Source organism: Protomyctophum parallelum, assembly GCF_964188405.1.
Source record: "Protomyctophum parallelum genome assembly, chromosome: 10".
NCBI classification, from domain to species: domain Eukaryota; kingdom Metazoa; phylum Chordata; class Actinopteri; order Myctophiformes; family Myctophidae; genus Protomyctophum; species Protomyctophum parallelum.
The window spans coordinates 28,238,611-28,259,763 of record NC_139704.1 but is presented as its reverse complement, the minus strand read 5'-3'; the positions used below and the strand labels follow the sequence as shown (position 1 = coordinate 28,259,763).

General features: G+C 41.0%; 2 protein-coding genes across 3 annotated transcripts in view; both read right to left on the bottom strand.

The window, feature by feature from the left end:
- Window positions 1-2,817, bottom strand: part of bcl2l11 (BCL2 like 11) — a 22,898-nt gene extending 20,081 nt beyond the window's left edge. Inside the window, exons 1-2 of the mRNA XM_083775190.1 lie at window positions 2,261-2,817; window positions 1-157 (exon numbers count right to left, since the gene is read on the bottom strand). The exon at window positions 1-157 is cut by the window's left edge and continues 310 nt beyond it. Coding sequence (XP_083631316.1) covers window positions 1-157; window positions 2,261-2,277 — 174 coding nt within the window. The 5' untranslated portion in view covers window positions 2,278-2,817. The remainder of the gene's footprint in view (window positions 158-2,260) is intronic.
- A 4,189-nt stretch (window positions 2,818-7,006) lies between these two features.
- acoxl (acyl-CoA oxidase-like) overlaps window positions 7,007-21,153 on the bottom strand; it is a 41,634-nt gene continuing 27,487 nt past the window's right edge. For both annotated transcript variants that reach the window (XM_083775188.1, XM_083775189.1), the window contains 3 exons: window positions 19,997-20,067; window positions 15,076-15,177; window positions 7,007-8,775 (listed from right to left, as the gene is read on the bottom strand). In XM_083775188.1, the coding sequence (XP_083631314.1) occupies window positions 8,584-8,775; window positions 15,076-15,177; window positions 19,997-20,067 (365 nt within the window). In that variant the 3' untranslated portion in view covers window positions 7,007-8,583. The remainder of the gene's footprint in view (window positions 8,776-15,075; window positions 15,178-19,996; window positions 20,068-21,153) is intronic.

The window sequence follows — 21,153 nt, the reverse complement described above, 5'->3', positions numbered from 1 at the left end:
GCCACGGCTCGGCTCGCCGCCGGCTACGCTTGTCGCCGGGTTCGAACGGAAGACTTCTGTCGATACTTTGGCGCCGATTGGAAGCGACTCTTCTCTAGTTTCCCCTGTAGTCTCTGTGACGGTCACAGCGGACGAGCCGTCCGACCGAGTCGATGGTCTGTTGGACAAACAGAGTGGCACCGTTAGGTCCCGTATTGAACTGTCTGTCACTCAGTAGAAGAACCTGCCTGGAAGTTAACTGGTTGGACTTTTAGACAAACTAGAAAATACCATGGACCTATGTGACCGCGACTTTGCACATGGCACATTCTTTAGCCAAATATTATTATTAAATGGGATAATGTCGTGCGACGCACGGAGGTGTATGTCACATGCGCGCAGCCGCGCACCAAAGATCTAAAAGCACACAAGGCGTCGCATGGCTACATTTGTCATTCATCTCTCTCGTCTCAAAACATGAGTTTCTCAGCCATATTAAATAACACAATCCATGTAGCCTATACGACATGATCTGCAGCATATGGGAGTTTCTGTCAAATCTATTGCAATAATTTAATTTCCCCAGTTGTTTTGACGGAGGCTGCTGGCATGGTGTGATTACAGGATCTGTTCCAAGGGGAAACAGCCTGGATGCAGACCGTAGTAAGTAGGCTAGACTAACACTAACTGCGTCACACACACTGCACACAGCGACACTAAACCGCTCCCAGGGGCCAAGTGGACTTCCTATTTTCTCCACAAGAAATGAAAACTCACTGTGCAACAATAGGCAGCAGGCTAAACGACACTCACACGAGCCAATGCAGATTTACGTTTTCAGATAGCCATACCTATAGCATAGCCTATGTCTCAAGCGCTGGTGCCGATTTATTCAATACTATTTTTTTAATTATAGAAAATATATTTGTTTTTGTTTTGTTTTTCACTCTCGTGCTATGACATGACAGTGGGCTGCTTTGCGCAAGGAATAACAATGCGCTCAAACCCGCTACAGACAGTGGTTCCCTTTCCTCATTCTGCCAAGTTAACATCGTGTTTATGAACACATTTGTCATGAACACAAACAGACTTTGGATTAAATTCGGGCATGACCATTGACCGGTGAATTTAACGCAGCGAGGGTAAGGTTATAACGGCATTACTGTGGGTAGCATAGACTGCGATAGGAAAAAGGAGAAAGCCTAGATCAACTTAACATAATAACGGGCAACATGGTTCGCCTGCAGACTGTGCTAGGGCAATCCAAAAGTCAAGAACGTCGCTGCGCTGTTTGTTTGCACCGACAAACAACCAAGAGAGGAAATAAAGTCTTTCCTCTAGCTGTAGCCAGCCTGCCTATTACTCCGTCTCCGTCGTGGAGTGCGAGTCCCTCCGAGGACAGCGCGTGTAGGCTATTAGAGGAAATGTAAGCACGCTGTAGTGTAGTTAAGTGTAGTGTAGACAAACCTAGTGGTACATTACGCCACCCACAGGATACAGCGCGTGTTGTCATAAACTAGAAAGAAATCTAAAAGTCGATGAAAAGAGACCAGTCTACACCATCTAACAACATGCAGCGCTCTGTGCGCATTGAGTCGAGTGCCACTGCATGCAATGATGCACATATAGCCACAAAATAGGCAGTATATCACTGCTTATAAAATAAACACATCGCATAATTTATCCTGCATTACATTTGTTACAGTAAGTGTCGTTTAGGCTCGTGTGGTGACTAAAGTCAATAACACAAATACAACGTGATCCGTTTCGCCAACTTGGAAAATTGGCTAGCCATGCAACCGCGGCGCCCCGGCCCGTCACGCAAGTTGTGCATCAAGCGGCAGTTTATCTGCCATCAGGCCGGCGGTCAGTGAGATGATCTGAGATTGATAGTCACGGTGAGAACTGCGATATACCACGGCACCAGGTCACCCAGCCTGACCCAGGTGTGGCTTTTCTGGTGGTCCCAAACCGATAAATCCAGATTTATATGCCGTAGTCTTCTACAAGTTCAAATTGACTACAACGTTGTCGCTTGCCGACAACTCGACAAAAACTGATCTACAAGCTCACAACGCGTCACGGACGCGCTGTGACACGGTCACATTAAGCTTTGTGGTTCCTTTTAAAATGTAAAAGCGCACAATTGAGTAAATCTTTATAGGCTACTCATAATACGAGTTGTAATAAGTTAAATAAAAAGTTGTAATTTTAGCTTATAATAAGAGTAAAATCCTAGTTGTGGTTGAATAATTAAAAATAACTTTGTCTGCAAACTTACCTGGACTTGTCGGACATGTCCAAAGACGCGCGTCACTGGCAGGGCATAACCCGTTGTCAAAACAACAATAACACCCCCCCCCCCCCCCCAAAAAAAATATCCTCAGACGCGCTTTAAAGCAAACTTATCCAATGTCTACAAATACGAATTCCACAATGTTAGTTGGCAGATTGAACTCCAAACAGCGGCATCAAAAGTGTAAAAAACATAGTAGCAATAGTTGTTCCCTCTTGTCCGCAGATAAAAAGGCAATTCCAACCAGTGCTCAGAAGAAAAACACGGTGCTCCACTCCGAGTCTTTTGTCTTGTGTCGGTGAGCAGTCACAGTGCAGCATAGATGAGGATGTTCCCCTCCCTTCTCTGCCTCTCTCTCTCTGAATGCAAAAAGTTCCAAGCAGCTCTGTTAGAGCCTGAAGCAAGAAGCCGTCCTTCTTCTATGACGACTCAGTCACGACCCGCCTATAGGGTGGGGTTTGTCTGCGTCTGTGGTGTCCAGAGGCACCAGACTGGTGGCGTCATGTGAGCGAGTGTAAGCATTTTTATTTCCGGTTGGATATATCAAAATAAAAGTTAGGGTTGACTGACAGCAAAGCCAGACAGTTACAACCATAGACATGTGTCTTAAAAAGTTTGCGTAATTTTATTGTGAATTATTATATTAAGCTACCGGTATATTATATAATTTCATTCATAACTGAACACTGAAGCCTACCTTGTACGTTGTAAAGTATTGATGTTGGTTTCGTCATTTTCTTTGAATATATCCCCATGTCTTATAGTCCGGTTCTTGTCCCACCATGCGTAAGTGTGTGGAGAAGAGCTTGTCAGTGGTGTGGTTTAGGGTTTTATGGACGACTGTCAGTGATGTAATCCAATGGATGGAGTCATGGGACAGCCCACAACTACACGCGTAAATGTTTTGAAACTGCGAGTGCGTCTTACGGCCAAGCTACACCAGGCAATTTTGCGGGTAACAAGTGGACTCGCCCCGTTTCTGTTTTCCTCCCAGAATTTTCCCCAGTGAGGGATGGGAGAGGCTGGACAGCAGACGGCTGGACTTTGAATTTCTCTAACTATAAACTTTCATGACAGCAGACAGCAGTACAAATAAAATGTATGAAAAGCTACTACAGTGAAGTCTGTTCACAGAAGTTGTTGTAGGCTATGTGGGGATTATCTGACAAGGTACCATTTGAGTGTGCAAAACCATACATATACTAAATAATACAAAATTGTTTCTAGGGTCAATATAAGTAAAATAATATAGCCTTTCTACAGGAGTATCTTTTTATATTTTTCCAAAAATAATACAAACAGCCAATAGCATATTACAAAGTTATCCCCCTCACTGGTGACAATTCCGGGAGGAAAAACGGGCAAGCACCGGGGCGAGTCTTCTGGTATTCTATAGATACGCGCGCATGGGGGCATACGCACGTAAAAAAATTAGAACCGATCCTATTTTTAGAGCACGCGTAGGATGGCCCGCGGTATCCGTGCGTCTGGTGTAGCTGGTATCATTGACATATTGGTCCTATCCAAACGCACTGTACGCGCGCAGTAAACGCATACGCACGCGCGCAAAATGAATACCAGAAGACTCGCCCCGGTGCTTGCCCGTTTTTCCTCCCGGAATTGTCACCAGTGAGGGGGATAACTTTGTAATATGCTATTGGCTGTTTGTATTATTTTTGGAAAAATATAAAAAGATACTCCTGTAGAAAGGCTATATTATTTTACTTATATTGACCCTAGAAACAATTTAGTATTATTTAGTATATGTATGGTTTTGCACACTCAAATGGTACCTCGTCAGATAATCCCCACATAGCCTACAACAACTTCTGTGAACAGACTTCACTGTAGTAGCTTTTCATACATTTTATTTGTACTGCTGTCTGCTGTCATGAAAGTTTATAGTTAGAGAAATTCAAAGTCCAGCCGTCTGCTGTCCAGCCTCTCCCATCCCTCACTGGGGAAAATTCTGGGAGGAAAACAGAAACGGGGCGAGTCCACTTGTTACCTATCTATATATCGTCCCGGAAGGTCCCGCACAAATCTGCCGCGCGTCTGACAGATCGATGTAGCCAGGGCATTTGGCTTACGCACGCACGGTCCGCGCGTTTAGAGTAAACGCACGAGAAAAGCCTGGCGTAGCTTGGCCGTCACACGCGTAAATGTTTTGAAACTGCGAGTGCGTCGTCAAGAAAGGGGGCGGGACTGCGACGCTCTATAGCCTATAGAGCGTCGCAGTCCCCACCCCTTTTCAGAACAATGAGTGGCCCTAGGAAATTAATCCCAATGCATTTTTCCCATAGGCATTTCTTTATTATTTATTTAAAGACGTCATACGAAGCCAACTCTTGTCGTGACAAATCATGACAACAAGTACAATTTTTCGGGCCAAACAAATAATTAGAAAGTAGAAAAAAATGGCAGGTTACAACACTTGGATGGATCTAATAGTAATCTCAGCAAGGCAGATGGCTTCTTGGTTAGAGTGGGTGACAATATTATCACACGAAAAGATGAAATTACCTACCTAGGTTCCATCCTGGAGGCCAATCTTTCCGGTGATAAAATGGCCACCAACGTAATCAAAAAAGTCAATCAAAGAACAAGATTCCTTTACAGGATCTCCTCACTGGTCAACAAAAACACCTTGAAGACCTTAACAGGAGCCCTCGTACAAGGTTTCTTTGACTATGCATCCACCTCTTGGTACCACAGCACCTCAAAGGCCCTTAAAACAAGGCTCCAGACCTCCCAAAACAAACTGGTCAGGCTCCTTCTTGGCCTCACCCCTCGAACCCACCTCACCCCTGCCCACTTTGACAGGCTGGGATGGCTTAGGGTCGACGACAGAGTACAGCATCTTGCAATGGGTCTGGTCCACAAGATTCGATACACCACCAAGATACCCATGTACCTGTCTAAATACTTCCTTAATGTAAACGAAGTCCACACCCACAACACCAGAGGGAGTGCAACAAACCATGTACAACCCAGATTCGGCACAAACAAGGGACTAAATTATTTTCGCTCCTATGCCACCAAAATGTGGAACGCCCTACCAACAGTCATTAAGACATGTGAATCCCTTGACTCCTTCAAAACCGCTCTCAAAGGGCACCTACGGATGGCTGTAATTCAAAACTGGCCTCTGTAAAATCTGAATCCCCTCTACCGCTCCCCCCCCCCCTTTCCCCTCACTGTATATGTATCTTTTCCCTTTTAACTACATAGAAGTGTCTATTTGTATGTCTCTAAATGTTTTGATGAATTGAACAATGTGGACCCTGTTGTAAACAAGTGTAATGCTTAATTGGGTTGTCCACTCACAGTTAACAGTCTTTGTATTGAGTTTGTGCTTGAAATGTACTGTAATTCTACAAACTGTTAATAAATATTTCAATCAAAAAACTTTTGTTGTTTTTCTTCTTTGTAATTATTTGTTTGGTCCAAAATATTGTGTGTGTTGTCATGATTTGTCACGACAAGAGTTGGCTTCGTACGACGCTTAAAAGCTCTTTAAATAAATAATTTAAGAAATGCCTATGGGAAAAATGCATTGGGAATAATTTCCTGGGCCACTCGTTCTGAAAGGGGGAGGGACTGCAACGCTCTATAGGGGATTATGCATTGGGTCAGCATAGCAAACAGTGACAAGTCCTGGACCGGAAGTTGATCGAAATGCATTGGACTCAGGCTACATACTAATTCCTACATGGGTTGTGTTTATAACCACGCCCCCGGGAAAGTTACATTTACTGAGGTTAGGGTTAGGTTTAGGTATAGTTTTCTTGAGATTAGGTTTAGGTATAGTTTTACTGAGGTTAAGGTTAGGTTTAGGCTGTCAATCAGCGACTGGCCAATCACAGCGCGTCGACTGTACAACCAGTGTAGGCTTTGGTATGACGCGACTCAGGCAACAGCCCAGCTTTAATGATCTTAAATCCCTTTATTTTAGATTGTTTTTAATAGTACAACATAAACATTACAGACTTTCGTTGTTACTGTACAATACTTTAAAACAGTTGGCATGTTGCACACATGCCTAAAATTGCTCTTATTTGCACCGCCCTTGTTTTACAATGTATTTCCAACTCCAGCTTGACCCAGTTAAGGCTGCATGAACAGCGCTGGAGCGCTCAGTTTTCTGCCCCCTCAATGTCGTGATATGTATTTTTGTAATGCTCATTTATTTAATTGTATATGTGACCACCAACCTATATAAGGCTAAACGTTCCAAATTGAATTATGCTTTAAGTAACGTGTTACGTGTCAAACTATGGTTTTCATGATTCTGAATCCATTGCCAGCATATATTATGCATAGTTTCATTATATAGATATTCCACTGTTACGTACCATAGTGAGAAATCTCAGGTGGTATGTGTATTTATATTTGAATTAAATATGCTTTAATCACAAAGGGAAAATAATCAAAAATCTGTAGAATTGAGACTACAATGCCAGCCTAATAAATGTACAATAAAATCAGCTGTGACAAACCTGCATGTAAGGTGATCATCATCCATTTGTTACCAACTATTAATTCATTTGTAAACTTTGTGAATGGACAATCACCTTGGCTTAGTGGCTGTTGTGGGGTTTGAGCTTAAAGCTACTCCTTTGGCTCTAGAAATCTTTCTGACACTTAAATAAATAAATCATATTTAGGCCTATCTTGCAGGATCAACACTTTTCTTTTTCTTCTAGATAAAACACATAAAGTTAAAAGATATTATTTGCGACCTTTATTTTGAAAACCAAGGAACGGAAGTAAAATGCTTACCATCATCTAACATGACACACACGGATTTGTGGATTATTTACACGGAGCTCTCCCTCTGTTGCTGCACACACAGGAACGGAAAGGAGTCAAAAGTGTCATAAATCTAACAGCATAATAGTAGTCCAATGACAGCCCCCTACAACCCCTCTTTTCCCACATCAGCACACATCAAGTCCCCAACATATAAAACACAAACAGGCAAGGAAAAACATGTCATGGCACATCAGGAAGTTGGGTCATTTGTGTTATTGAATTACCATTTGTGTCAAGCCTGTCGGATGCTGGTGCCTGCTTGCATATTGTGTGCGTGTGTGTGAGACTGCTAACAATTCAGAAAAGAAGTTAACACACATATTCTAATGACTTCAGCGAGGCCACAAAACATTTAAGTCAGCAAGAACAACAACAAAACACACCTGGATGTGCACCTGTTTTTGAGATATGACCAATGGTGATTTTGATCATTTCGATCCAAATGAAAGGCTCTTTTAGTCTTTTCACAGCACTCATCCCCAGGAAGTTTCATGGGGTTTCAACTTCTTGCCAAAAGTTAATAATCTCTTCAGGGCAGCATACTGATTTAGCTAACAGAGCTAGTGGGATCTACAACTGACATTATTAATCTCCAGAGCAGCTAGTGGGATCTACAACTGACATTTATTAAGAGTAGAAAAGCTGACAAAGATGTCATAGCAAGTGACATCTAGAACAGAAGGCATTTTTGATCTGTGAAGAATCCTTTGAAACTGTAGGCCAGCAAATGAAAACTTCACGTTTGTGTCAAAAAATCTATAAAAAACATTGAAAGTGAAAACGTCAACGACATCACCAACATATGGCCAAATATAAAATATGAATTTGATGATAAAATATTACACTTGTATTCATAAATCTAACAATAGTAATGTAATATTTGTTTAAAATACAACTAAAGTGAATTGTTAAAAACACCAAGACAAATGGAATTCAGACTCCTGCATGTTGCAGTTCTGGCTCAAATGGTATTTAGAAATAGTCTTAGGCATCGGGGCATAATGTGGAAGTATGGGTGGCTTAAGAGGGAGAAAACACAGTGAATGGCACTTTAAAAAAATATTTTGACAATATTCATTTTATAGTCAGTGTCACTATAATATAGAGACAATACTATTGAGGTTACGTTTACTTGAAGGGTGGATGAAATGTTGATTAATAATTTAATTTAGAGCTAGCCTAATGCACACAGATATGCATACAGATACTGCTATATACAGAATGGCTCTTCAAAGAAAGAGAGGCAGGGCTCATGCTGAAGGCATCTCAAATATTGTGGTTATGTGGTAATTTTTAAGACCCCATCTTTGGACCCATTCTGGTATGAAATTCAATTACATCTGACATTCCCTAGTCTGTTTCTCGCAAGTTACAAAAAACAAACAAAACAACACAGTAAGATATACAATTTGCTGAGTGTGATCCAATTTCTTTGAATGAACATGATGCCCAACAAAGAATTGGTCTGTTCATTCCATGAAATCATAAAAACCTTATAGTTTAGCAGCATGATGCTGAGGTAGGGAGGATGACAAGTGGGTGTGGTCTGGAAGAGAGTAGAACGCCCACTGAGCCCTGGGATTGACTATTCCAGCGATGGGAGCCTGGATGCAGCAGGAAGGCACGTTGAAATCTGACACCACCTTTAGAGCTTCATCCTTCACTGATCTGCACAACTCCAGTAGCTGTAAGGTAGAACATAGACATAAATCAGATTAAAAAAATGTCTGTTTGAAAATGACAGTTTTCTGAAAAAGCTATGTTTCTATGTCAGTCGTTCTTTGATTTTTCAAAAATAGCTAAAGCATAACGTAATGCTAACACCAAAAGGGGTTCCCGCCTAAAATGGGTTAAGAGGCACGTACACACGCACAGTAATAAGCGGTTCATTCAGAAACAACATTCACAGACACCTGGTTGCTCTTGAATGCACTCTTCCACTCACATGAAACATGCATACCGGTACACACACAAGCACATTCTTACTCTCATACACATGGATACTGGCACACACCACATAAACATATACATTATACAACACAATATATAACATACTGTATACACATGTGCACAGACAGAAACCCGAGAAAAGGCACACAAAAGGAGTGCGAGCCAATCAATACCACTTGCATGTGATCAATACTGATCGATAGCTACTGTGAGAAATATGTGAAAACATGTGAGATTGGGAATGGGATATAAGATGAGCCAGTTGAACGTTTGATCACCATGTAAATGTCTGACCCAAATTTGTGGGTATTCATTAACCACATGAACCTTAAAGTCTGTATATTTTGGGCATGACATGACGGCGAACACATTTGCAGAAAATAGCAGCTCCGCAAGCTCATAATATGTTGCATTGCAACATGCGGTCAATCGGCTATTTTTGACAAAGAGATTTAGTGTAGAGGGGAAAAAAGGATGGAACCAGATATAGACTCCTGGAATACCCCAGTCAACTGAAGTATACAGGGTTTCAGTGAATCAATGAGGTGAGCATTCATTAAGACGCTAGAGTGGGGCTACAGTGAACACAACATTTTGTCTCTCATTGACACCTCAATGCTACCTTAGGAAATACAGGTTTAATTAGAGATTATTGACATAGCCATTAAAACTAATGAGGTGTACAGACCGATGACTCAGGCTGCACAAGCCCAACATTGTTTATTTTGGACAGAGAGTGAACACACATTTCGATGTATATGACATAATGGACGACAATTTTAACAGTGAAATTGGCCTTCTGTGTGGATTGTCACCTGACATTCTAACACAAGGGATTTGCAATGTTACAAACTGTCTATTGCTACAGGTATATGTATATTTAATGCAAGTCAAACACATTTTAGGCAGGTGTTATCAAAATATATTGTTTGGCAACATTCAAATTATGTAAAAGTCCTTCACATCTTGGTCTATTTGGGTCCCACTACTGGCACCCACTGGCAAAGTGGCCATCAGGGAGCTGTTGATTACCCCAATATAATTTGTATTACTAGACTGGTGCCCGGCTGTAGAGCACTGAGTCGGTAATGATGGAAGTTGGAGATCCATGCCCTACCCGGCTTTGCAATACCCGTTGTACCCGTGTCAGAGTACCTGTTCCACCCATCTGTCTGTGTCCCAAATGGAGTGTTGTGATGTCACAAGCCAGCTCCATATATGTAGCCTGGGCAGATGCCCTGTCCAGAGCCCGGGCGGTCCTGGACAACAATGGATCTGACAGACTCTACACCGGTGGTGGTGTGGAACGCGTGTGTCGATAGATGATATACATTTATTAAACTTAAAATAGACTGATATTAGTTGGGAGAGATGCCCGTTTAGAATGATGCTCGTTGGTAATAAACGCTGCGGCAGGTTGTGCAATACCCATTGTACCGTTTTCAGAGTACTTGGAGCTGTACTACTCAAAGTGGTGGGAAGTAACTAAGTACATTTACTCAAGTACTGGATTTAATTAGAATTTTGAGTTATTTGTACTTTACTGGAGTATTTCCAATTTCCAATACTTTTACTTCTACTCCACTACATCTACAGTTTCCTAAAGAAATGGAATGATATAATTAAAATTGTGTGTAAATTGTGTGTCTCTTTCAGTATCTGTGTTCAGAAAGCATGGGTTATGTGTTTGAGTGCGACAATTACTGTTATTGACAACTGCTCATTGACTGTTAATGAAGATCTTCCCATGCACTGAACTGTGACCCCTCTGCTTACAGGGCTATAGAGGACAATACTGACCACCTGGGCCAATAAAGTGTATGTGTGTCAGAGTCTGTGTGGTTCCAATGATGCCTATAAGGATCAATACTTTAAGGGGGAAGTTGTGTGTGTGTGTGTCTGTCACACACCATTATTGACTAGTTGTAATGTGAGAGGTCAGAACACAATAGCACTGTGACTCTGAAGACCTAGCATGATGCTGAGAAAGGTCACAGCTACGTGTCACGCATGTACAAACAGCCACACACACACACACACACACACACACACACACACACACACACACACACACACACACACACACACACACACCTTTCGAACACTTGGTGATGAAGTGGAAGGTATTATTTTTATCCTTCCATCATCAACTATTTTGTCAGTCATTGATTGATCTATTGAATACTTTATTAGTCAGAAATGTAAAACAGCATGTGGTACAGTAAGAAATTTAAACTAAATGGATAACACCATTCCATTGTGGTCCTATGTATTCAATTCAGTCAGTCTAAGTCAGCAACTTTAGAGTGGGCTCTTTTAGTGGTTTGACTACACAACAGTAACTTGCTTAAAAAGTTTAATAATGTCAGGCCATCTTCCGACCCCAGTCAATTCAGTTCTCCTCGGGCCCGAAAATTAAGGCCCGGCCCTAACTGATCAGGCCCTAGGCCCGGCCCGGCCCGACTAATTAGCATAGATTTTAGGCCCGACCCGGCCCTAAAACGTTGTGTTGGGTCGGGCCTGGTTGGGTTTGTGCAGAATTTGAGAACTCTACACAGAGTAAAAGTGAAACGCCAGTCAGCACCATCTTCATAATAGATAAATACACAAACAGACAGAACAGAACTATTATTTTTATTATTCTAAACAAATTCAATATATATATATTTTTTCATGGAGCCCCAGGCCCGGCCCGGCCCTACTGATTAGCATACATTTTAGGCCCGGCCCTAAAATGTCGGGTCGGGCCTGGTCGGGTTCGGGCAGAGTTTGAGAACTCTACCGTACTGTAGACCTATCTCTAGTAAGCATCTAGCCAATAAGTAATCCTGTGAATCATACAACCAAGCACAAGCAGTCAGTCAGGCAGGCAAACAGGCATCCAGTCAGTTACATACAGGACCGAGACAATTTGCATGGACCGTTCACGTTGGAACTCGAGCTGTGATAAGCAAAGCAAGGCTGTTGCTATCATTTTTCCTGGGACTTGTTTTTCACTAGCTTTAGACCTAAGTAACTAACTAAGGTGCTATTTACACGAGGATGGTGTTCATAAAAAACGGCAAAATAAAGTATCGTTTGCTGCTGTCATTTAGACGAGAACCGTGTTCACAGGAGGTGAAAACGCAACGAAGTGAAACCACCTCCCAGAGTGGAAATCTTTTAGAACGCCGTTTCCTATGGTCTCCATATAAACAGGCAAAACGGTGGATCCGCAAAACTTGTGACATCATGGCTTACGTCAGCTCTGGTCGGCTCGCCCCGTGTCCTACGTTTTTACATGGTGTCATAGGCATGCGTCAGTTGCTACGGGAAACGAACAACAACAACCATGTCGGATAGTCCGGTTTGCTGGAGGTGTGATGAGGACGCAACGTTTGTTTACTTTCTGTGTAGAAGAAGAACGGAAGTAGTTCTACGCATGCGTGACTTATGTCTATGGTTTATATAAGCGCTGCGTCACACGGACCCCACAAGGACACGCGCCACCTAGCGACCTGGCATATATATGCATGCACTTTGTAGCGTGTTCATTCAAGTGTGCGTTCTCATGTAAATGGTCCAAAAAAATGAGAACGCAACGGGACTTTGACGTGTTATATGGAGATGGTCGCCGTCTAAAAGAGGCCTAAGTATAATCACTTTGGTTGGTGACCAAGAACTGTTAGATTAATTCAGTAATCTAACAGACTATGGCAGGTGAATAATGATTCTTTCCTGTCTGCATATCAGGCAACTTCACTATGTAACAACTGAAAAACAGACTTTTGCAATCCAAATGGCTTTGTACAAAAAAATGGATCCACTGAAATCTAATGACATTTTTAACAGCTCCCAATGTGTTAACTTTTATTTTAGGCCATGGATTCAGTCCAACATTTCAGTACTTTATGCATGAGGCAATCTGGAGCAACCCTCCAGTCCACTGCATTTATATGAAAAAAAACTGCTGCCTCTAGCTCTTTGAAAATTGCAGTCAATGGTGTTATTTTATTAGGTAGCAAATCATGTAGACAAATACCCCTTTCAGTCCCCAAATCAATTTCCTCCTCCATATACTATCAGCTTGTCATGAACACACACTCTTTGTAAAGTTTTATCACAATCTAGTTATTTTAATATATCTATAGAGCCGTTCAAGAACCACAATTTGAATGGGAATGCCCATTGTCCTTATTCTACCAATGTGGTTGATACTTGATATTATCAGCTCTAAAGCATGGAGATTTTTCCCCAGCAACAGTACACTGATAGGATACATGTGTCAGCAGCTAGTTGACTGCTGATTCTCAACATGGGATGTAGGGACACCCAGGGGTCCTTGGGGATGTTCCAGGGGTTCCCCAGCAAAAACGTGTTAATATTACCATCACAATCAGCTTAACCTTGCTAACCCCATTTTATGGTTAGGCTATTCAAACACCAAAAAAATACAAAATCTCGAAAAATTGTGAACAATTTGGAATATATTTTATAACAAAAACCCTCTCTCACACGATCTCTATGGTAGCCATTTTGTGGTCCTTTATGGGATCACATTCTAACATTATGCTTATGACAGGCTAATAGTCTACTGAAGCAATGCTAGCACAGCAATACTAATCATCTGCTGCTGCGTGACAACAAGTGTCTTTGCATGTACTTGTGTGCGCGTAAAAGGGTTTCGGAACGGAATGTGTGTGTGTGTATGCGTGTGTGTGTGTGTGCGTGCGTTCGTACATGTCCGCACACCATACTAGGAGTGTTTATGTGTGTGCCGCCTCTATTTGATCACACTTACGTGAGAACAACTGTGCTAGCAGACTTCTGTAACAAGGAGGGTAAACAAAACACACATGGTACTCAGTCAACAGAACGTATGCACTATCACGCACCAAACAGAAATAAACTGAACTGCGTTCAGTGGGTTGTGTGTGTGTGTGTAAGAGAAAGAGATGCAGAAAAAGAACACAATATAGACTCAAAGGAAAAGAGTAAAATAACACAGAAAGATACAAGATACTGCTGAAAGTATAATGCACAAGGAATTAGAACAGACAGTTTGAAAGACTTTAAAAGAACACTAATACAAACGTACAAAACAATGACTGCTGCCATGACCACAGAGCAACATTTTAGGTTGATTTGTGCGGCTCCCGTTTCTTGTTTAAGGTCTTAATTTATGATGTTTATGATGATGAAGATATCAGAACAGAGTATGCAAATGTCCTCTGCTCCAGCTTCCTGGGCAGCAAGGAATATGTGGTTCCTGGTTTTATGCTAGGATTAGAAGAGAGAGACGGAACGCAACCCATGTCGTTCAGGATGTAGTTTAGCACTGGAAGCTGGAAGGCACTTTCGCAACCAACTTTGGTGACATGAAGTGGACAGTCACTACAACACTCAGCCTGGCAAGTCATTGTTTCCAACACTAATGTTTAGTACGTTTCTGTTTAGTACGTTGGTCAATTCTTTCTGCTAGAAGAGTTTCAGGACACGAGGACAACTATTATAGTATAGTATATCTATGTACAGTAGCTACACGCTAGCTATGCTAAACAGTGTGTGTATGTGGGTCTTTTCTATGTACATTAATAAAGAGAACTGATGACATTAGCTCATACTTATGTTTCCCTACAGTAGGTTTCATGGCTGGCTGCCCAGGTGCTTAGGAATATTAACAGAAATCGTGTGTGTGTGTGTGTGTGTGTGTGTGTCTTTGCTGAGAATGCTAAATATTGTCCATAGCATACAGCCATACACCAATGCTTAATTCTGGGTAAAACCTGAAATTGCATATCTCACCTCAAGTCCTAATGAGATTTTTGAAAACATTGTGTGCTATACAAGATTTGTCAACATTTAACAAAAATAACCTCTTTATTTTTTATTTTTAACACAGTTTATTTTTCAATAGCCAAAAGTTAAAATAGGGCTTAAATATTTTGTGTGTGTGTGTGTGTGTATGTGGCTTGATGCAGTGATGAGACTCAAAGTGTGTGTGTGTGTGTGTGTGTGTGTGTGTGTGTGTGTGTTTACGCGTGCATGCGTGTTACCTGTGTGCGTATAGCTCGGCTGGTACTAGGGGTTAGATAGTTGTGTTCCAGGTACCAGGCACGTTCCTGGTACACCAGACTGGTCCCATGGAGCAGGCAGAACTGGATACAAGACACAACACACACTTTGTTAACCACTTAATAAAAACTGTTTAAAACCAGCAACAACAGCCGATGACATGTCATGACAGGGGTGCTAAGTTGAAAATGGTTAATGATACAATATGAAATCTCTTATTTTCCATTTTCATGCCCTACCATTCCATGGTATTGCTGTTCTCTAAATCATTTCAATTGTTCTGTTAATCATTAGGTGCAGTTTCCTTTTATGTTTGGAGTGCCATCAATTAATATTAATAATAAACAATTTCAATTGAGTTGATGGGCCCACAGCTACCATAGTTAGTTGGTTAAATATGCCCTTTATAGCTAAATGTCTGAATAAAATAAAATAAATACATTACAACTAAATTTGGAGTCGGAACAATGCTATTCGTCACGATCTGGCTGGCCCGTAAAGGTCATGATAAAGAGGAGGAAGACACGCTTTAAAAGGGCTGACTAGACCAAATTCCCACAGGAACAAATGCTCTCTTAATAATGTGCCCCATCTTTTGTGGAACGGAATACCCCACTGCTTCCTCCATAGCCCAGGATGCAACGATCACACCTGCTGCGACTCCTAAGCACCGCACAAATGCATTGATGTAAATAATCATCCCTGATGACAACACGCAAGAACAACAATATAACCACATCTAAAATATAACCAAACATTTGGCCTACCATGCAGGGCGATGCTCAGGTCTGACATTGAGAAGCAGTGATAGATGACTAAACAGGTGGGAATTGGGAAACCTTGAGACAGAGATATAGGCCTATGGAGTGCCCAGATTGCTGATCTTCAACAGAAGGTTCTTGATGCAGTCAATGTAAAGAATGCCCTCAAGGTGTCTGCTAAAACAGGTAACGCTAAGCCCGAGTGACCTCAAACTGGACGAAAAGGTTGGCTGACGACTAACAATGACCATGGAGATGAAGCACCAGCAACGATTGGAGGAACTTGAGAAGATGCGGAACAAGCCAAAAAGGTGTTGATGGAGAAGTTTGAAGAATATAAACAGTAACTAGCATTGCTGACCCCATTGATTTTAAAGAATTATTATAGTATATTGTAAATAATTGTATTTTCTTTTAAACAGCTGTGTCTTCCTCCTGTCGTGGCCTTCGTGACAAATTGAAAACGATCACATGGGTTAAATGTATACCACTGTCTAGCTAGCACCTACAGTATGATAGTGAGTATCTGGTGGTGATGGTGACAACAATTTCATGTTGGTCTCCACATTGGTGTGAACAGAGGAAATGGAAAAATAGACATGCCTGCTTTTTTTACAGTAGATGGCCTCTTCACAGGGCGCGCATGTGTGTGTGGCTGTGTGCGCACGTGCTTTTGAGTGTGTGGCAGTGTGCGCGTTTGTATGCATTTGTGAGACCGTTAACCGCCACAAGAGATCAAAGAAAGGAGTGGAAAATAAATAGAAAAACATGTCAACACAGAGCAATGACACCTTTGTGGCAATAACATCAACTAAAACCCATTGAGTGCAATGTGACGTGCATGCTTTTGCATTAGCATAAATTTCTTTCCCCATTTTTTAAAAACACAAGTGGTTCGGTGTGTCTGTGTGTGTGTGGTGCGTTTCTGTCCGCCTGAGGCCCTGCTGTGAGCCCATGTTTAAGTCACCTGCTATTTGGATGGTCTAAATGTTTATTAGGTTGTGAACCCCCATCTGGAAAGAGTTTGTGCCAGAGACCCCCAGAAGAGGAGATGTGTGTTCTAAATTCTACCACCATTTTCAAGATTCTTCATTTGAATACCTCTAGTATAATATAGGGTTAGTGACTAAACTGATATAACCACCCTGGAACGCCTTCAAGTACTCCTGGGGACCCCACTTTGGGAATGACCATTTTTTATTTGATCATCAGTAGAGGAAAGGGGAGATTCCTGGCTGTCTAATGACTACATTATTGTTGTACTCCAGATATCAAGCAAGATGCGTCACGTTATGTTTAATGTGGCCAAACAGTCTGGTGAGTATATACTGTACCTCACACATACCATAGAACTAAGTTAAAAGTGCACCCATGATGTCAAAGTAGTGACATACTATGATACTGGACAGTGGACATGTTGGAGCCATTGCTACTGTACATTTAAAGATGCAGTAAGTGATCATTTCATGAAATAAGTGTTAAATAGCTCTGAATTCTGATAGACATCATTGCTATAGACCAGTGGTTCTCAACCTATTTATACCAAGTACCAACTCAGAATAAATACAGGAGGGTAGAGCTGCCCCATCCTATTCGGCTATGCACGGTTTACACAGATGAGACATTTAATTTATTATTTGATTTTCTTTTCCATTCCTAAGCCAATAATGCTGGTGCTCTGATGAAACTCCTTCCAATCAGCACAACTGATGATATTTCTAATGTGATTAATCCGTTCTCAAATCTTCTATTAACGGCTAAGTCTAGGTGTGCTGTCATAATTTATTCTTTGATTTTTTTTGGTTCCATTCCTAAGCCAATAATGCTGCTGCACTGATGAAACTCCATCTAATCAGCAAAACTGATGATATTTCTAATGTGATTAATCCATCCTCAAATCTTCTATTAACGGCTAGGTGTACCGTCATGCTCATTTTAGCACAGCTGGAGAGCCAATTGCTTAGTCGGAAGAACTACCTGTAGACTAGCAATATAAATATTTCATTCCACTTTTTTCTTCTTTTTTGGGCTCTCTTCTGATACGCTGAATTGGCATGTATTTTATCATTAGTAAAAAGCTGGGGAGAAAAACTTTGAACAAACACTCTCTCAATGTTTACTATAGAGGAGTGGTTTTCAACCAGTGGGCCGGGGACCACCAGTGGTCCTTGAAGGGTTTCCAGGTAGTCCCCAGCTAATTGATGGAGAGTTGGTAACCAAATGGACCCTTATAAATATTTAACTCGTAAGAGTGTAAAATTAAACCAAATGAACCCGTACTTTTGGTTCTGAGAGGCTAAATCTCATAAAATGGTGGTCAGTGGCTCAAATGCAGAAGATATAATGGAACTTGATATGAAAAGGTTTGAAAACCACTGCTATATAGAGCATAGCAGCGGGGTGGATTTCTGGACCAACTGAAAAATCGGCCATTAATTTACTCAAATATTTATATCAATCATTTTAAGCCTAGAATCATGCCATGCAGGATCTTGGTGAGTCAAAACCTTTGATTCTGTGAAGAAATGAAGATGAAAAACACTAAACAAAGGGTATTTATTATCATATAATTAAATATTCAATTATTTTTGGTCATGATTCACCAGGATCCCGGATGGCTTGATTCTAACCTATTTTTGTAAATCTCTATGGGAAAAACGAATTGGTGAGTTTTCAGTGGGTCCAGAAAACCACACCCACTGTTATGCTCTATTCCTATAGAGCGGCGCAGTCCCTCCCCCTTTCAGAACAACGAACGGCCCAGGAAATGAAAACGCAATGCATTTCCCCATAGGCAGTTTTTATTTAATTTATTTAAAGACCTTTTAAGCGTCGTACGAAGCCAACTCTTGTCGTGACAAATCATGACAACACACACAATATTTCGGGCCAAACAAAGAATTAGAAAGTAGAAAAAAACGGCAGGTTACAACACTTTTTTTGTTGTTTTTCTTCTTTGTAATTATTTGTTTGTGTGTGTTGTCATGATTTGTCACGACAAGAGTTGGCTTCGTACGACGCTAAATTAAATAAAAACTGCCTATGGGGAAATGCATTGCGTTTTCATTTCCTGGGCCGTTCGTTGTTCTGAAAGGGGGAGGGACTGCGCCGCTCTATTCGAATAGAAAATAGTGCTTTAACATTTTAAGAAAGAAAGGGGGAAAAAAGATTTAACCCGACAATATTCCTTTCACTACCTTTTTGTTTGCCAAACATCATATTTGTGCCAGCCTGTGGTATTGAGAGAGACACTCCTGTAGACTTTTGTTGTAAACTAAGAATATTCATATACTATTCAATAACCTATCGCCAAAACCAACAGTTTCAGATTCAGATTTTGTTTCGGTGCTCAGTGATAACAAGAACGCAGAAGTATTACACCAGTGTCTGCCTTGTCCATATAGTACCTACAGTAGTCTTCAGGTATTGCTCTATTTTCATACTGAAACCTAATGTGAAACACTATCTATCATCTGTCTGTCGTCTTGTCTAGCAGAAACATCTCTCCCTCTCTCACACACACACACACACACACACGCACACGTGCGCGCGCAGGCCCTAGGGATAAAGAATGTTGACGTCCATTGTTAATTTATGTTAATATATGAACTATTAATTTTGTGTGTGCGCTTATCCATTAGGACATGCATACAGTATCGATCACCTATATGGCCCTGGTGTATTTAGACCCCCCCCCCCCCCCCATGTGTTTAAAATATACAATATTCAAACAAATCAGATGGTGTGCTTTTCAATAAGACAAACTGCTTTCACTCAACCAGGGAGGTTTTTGTTTGCACACCACAGCAGGGACAGATGTTCAGCCCTGTGTTATGTGAGTTTAGGTTAGTGTATTACTATTTTTATATGCATCGTTGTGTTTCTAAATATGTACATGTAAATGTGTGCGTGTGTGTGTGTGTGTGTGTGTAGTTTCCATAGGTGGGGCTGAGTCAGAGGAGTTTCCTATATAAGCCTGAAAGAAAGAAGGCCAGTGGAACCAGTTGGTTTCACAAGCACACACACATAATAGTACCAAAACACACACACACGCACATTGCAAAGGAATATCCTAAAAACAAATTAATCAGAGACAAAAAACATTTAGACACATACCACACACACACACACACAAACACACCTTTGCTAACAAGGCACGGTCCTCTTCAACAGGACATTGCTGGACAGCAACAGCAAACTGTTCCAGAGTTACTATGGAGACAGAATAAGACATACACAGGGGGTTAGATAAACAACTTTATCATTACAAATGGTCAAAGGTCAAACACCCATCACATGCAATGCCACTGTAAAACACCCATGTATTACACAAGTAGAACAAGTACAAAAATACACACAGTCACACACACATGTATAAGTATTCCTCCGACACATCTGACTCTCTGAGTGGTGTTAATATGTCAACACAAGCTCCCTTTTCACACTCTAGTGTCACCAAGTTTGTCTCTCTCTCTGACTCCCATCTCATATTGTTTTTTGTTCATTTGTGCCATAGAAACAAAATAAAAAAACAGATTACAAAAATATAGACAAGAAATCTAAATGCACAAGAGTAAGGGGAAAAATCCAGGAGGGCTTAGTTATATACCGTATATTACCAAATAGTAGCCCGGGCCGTTAATATGCAAAATCGATTCGGGCTGTTATAAGGAGCCGGGCCGTTATTTGCCATAGGCTGTTATTTATTTTTCCACCGGCCTGCACAATGCCATTATTTGGTTTCAGTATATACATACAGTAACATACAGTAACATGTAGTGCAAATATTGTTTGGAACTGGTATTACCGTATTAATAATAAAAAAACAAAGCTACAGTAGGCTACATACAGTAAAGCGTTTACAAGTATACTGTACAAAACAACATACTAATACTGTAGTGTACAGGGTTCCTACCACCATGAAATTCAGTGAATTATTTTTAATTTGAAAATACAGGCATAGAAAAGCTAATTTGGAATTAAAATGTTTGGATATCATTTCATAAATAACAACCTAACAATATAGTTACTTTTTGTTGTCTTGCTTGGGGGGATTGATGGCATACATTTACAATATCGTAATTAATGCATAGGCCTGGAAATGGTGTAAAAATACATTTGGAAATGTTGTAGAATATGAATTGTTAAAAAAAATATTGTGGGAACTAAACTGTAGCAATCTCAATGCTACCAATACTCATCATCCTCCTCCAATTTAGTGCATCAATATTGTACAAGACCTACAAGCTCACAACGCACAGGCTCGATGCATTGTGAGCTTGTAGATCAGCTATTTCT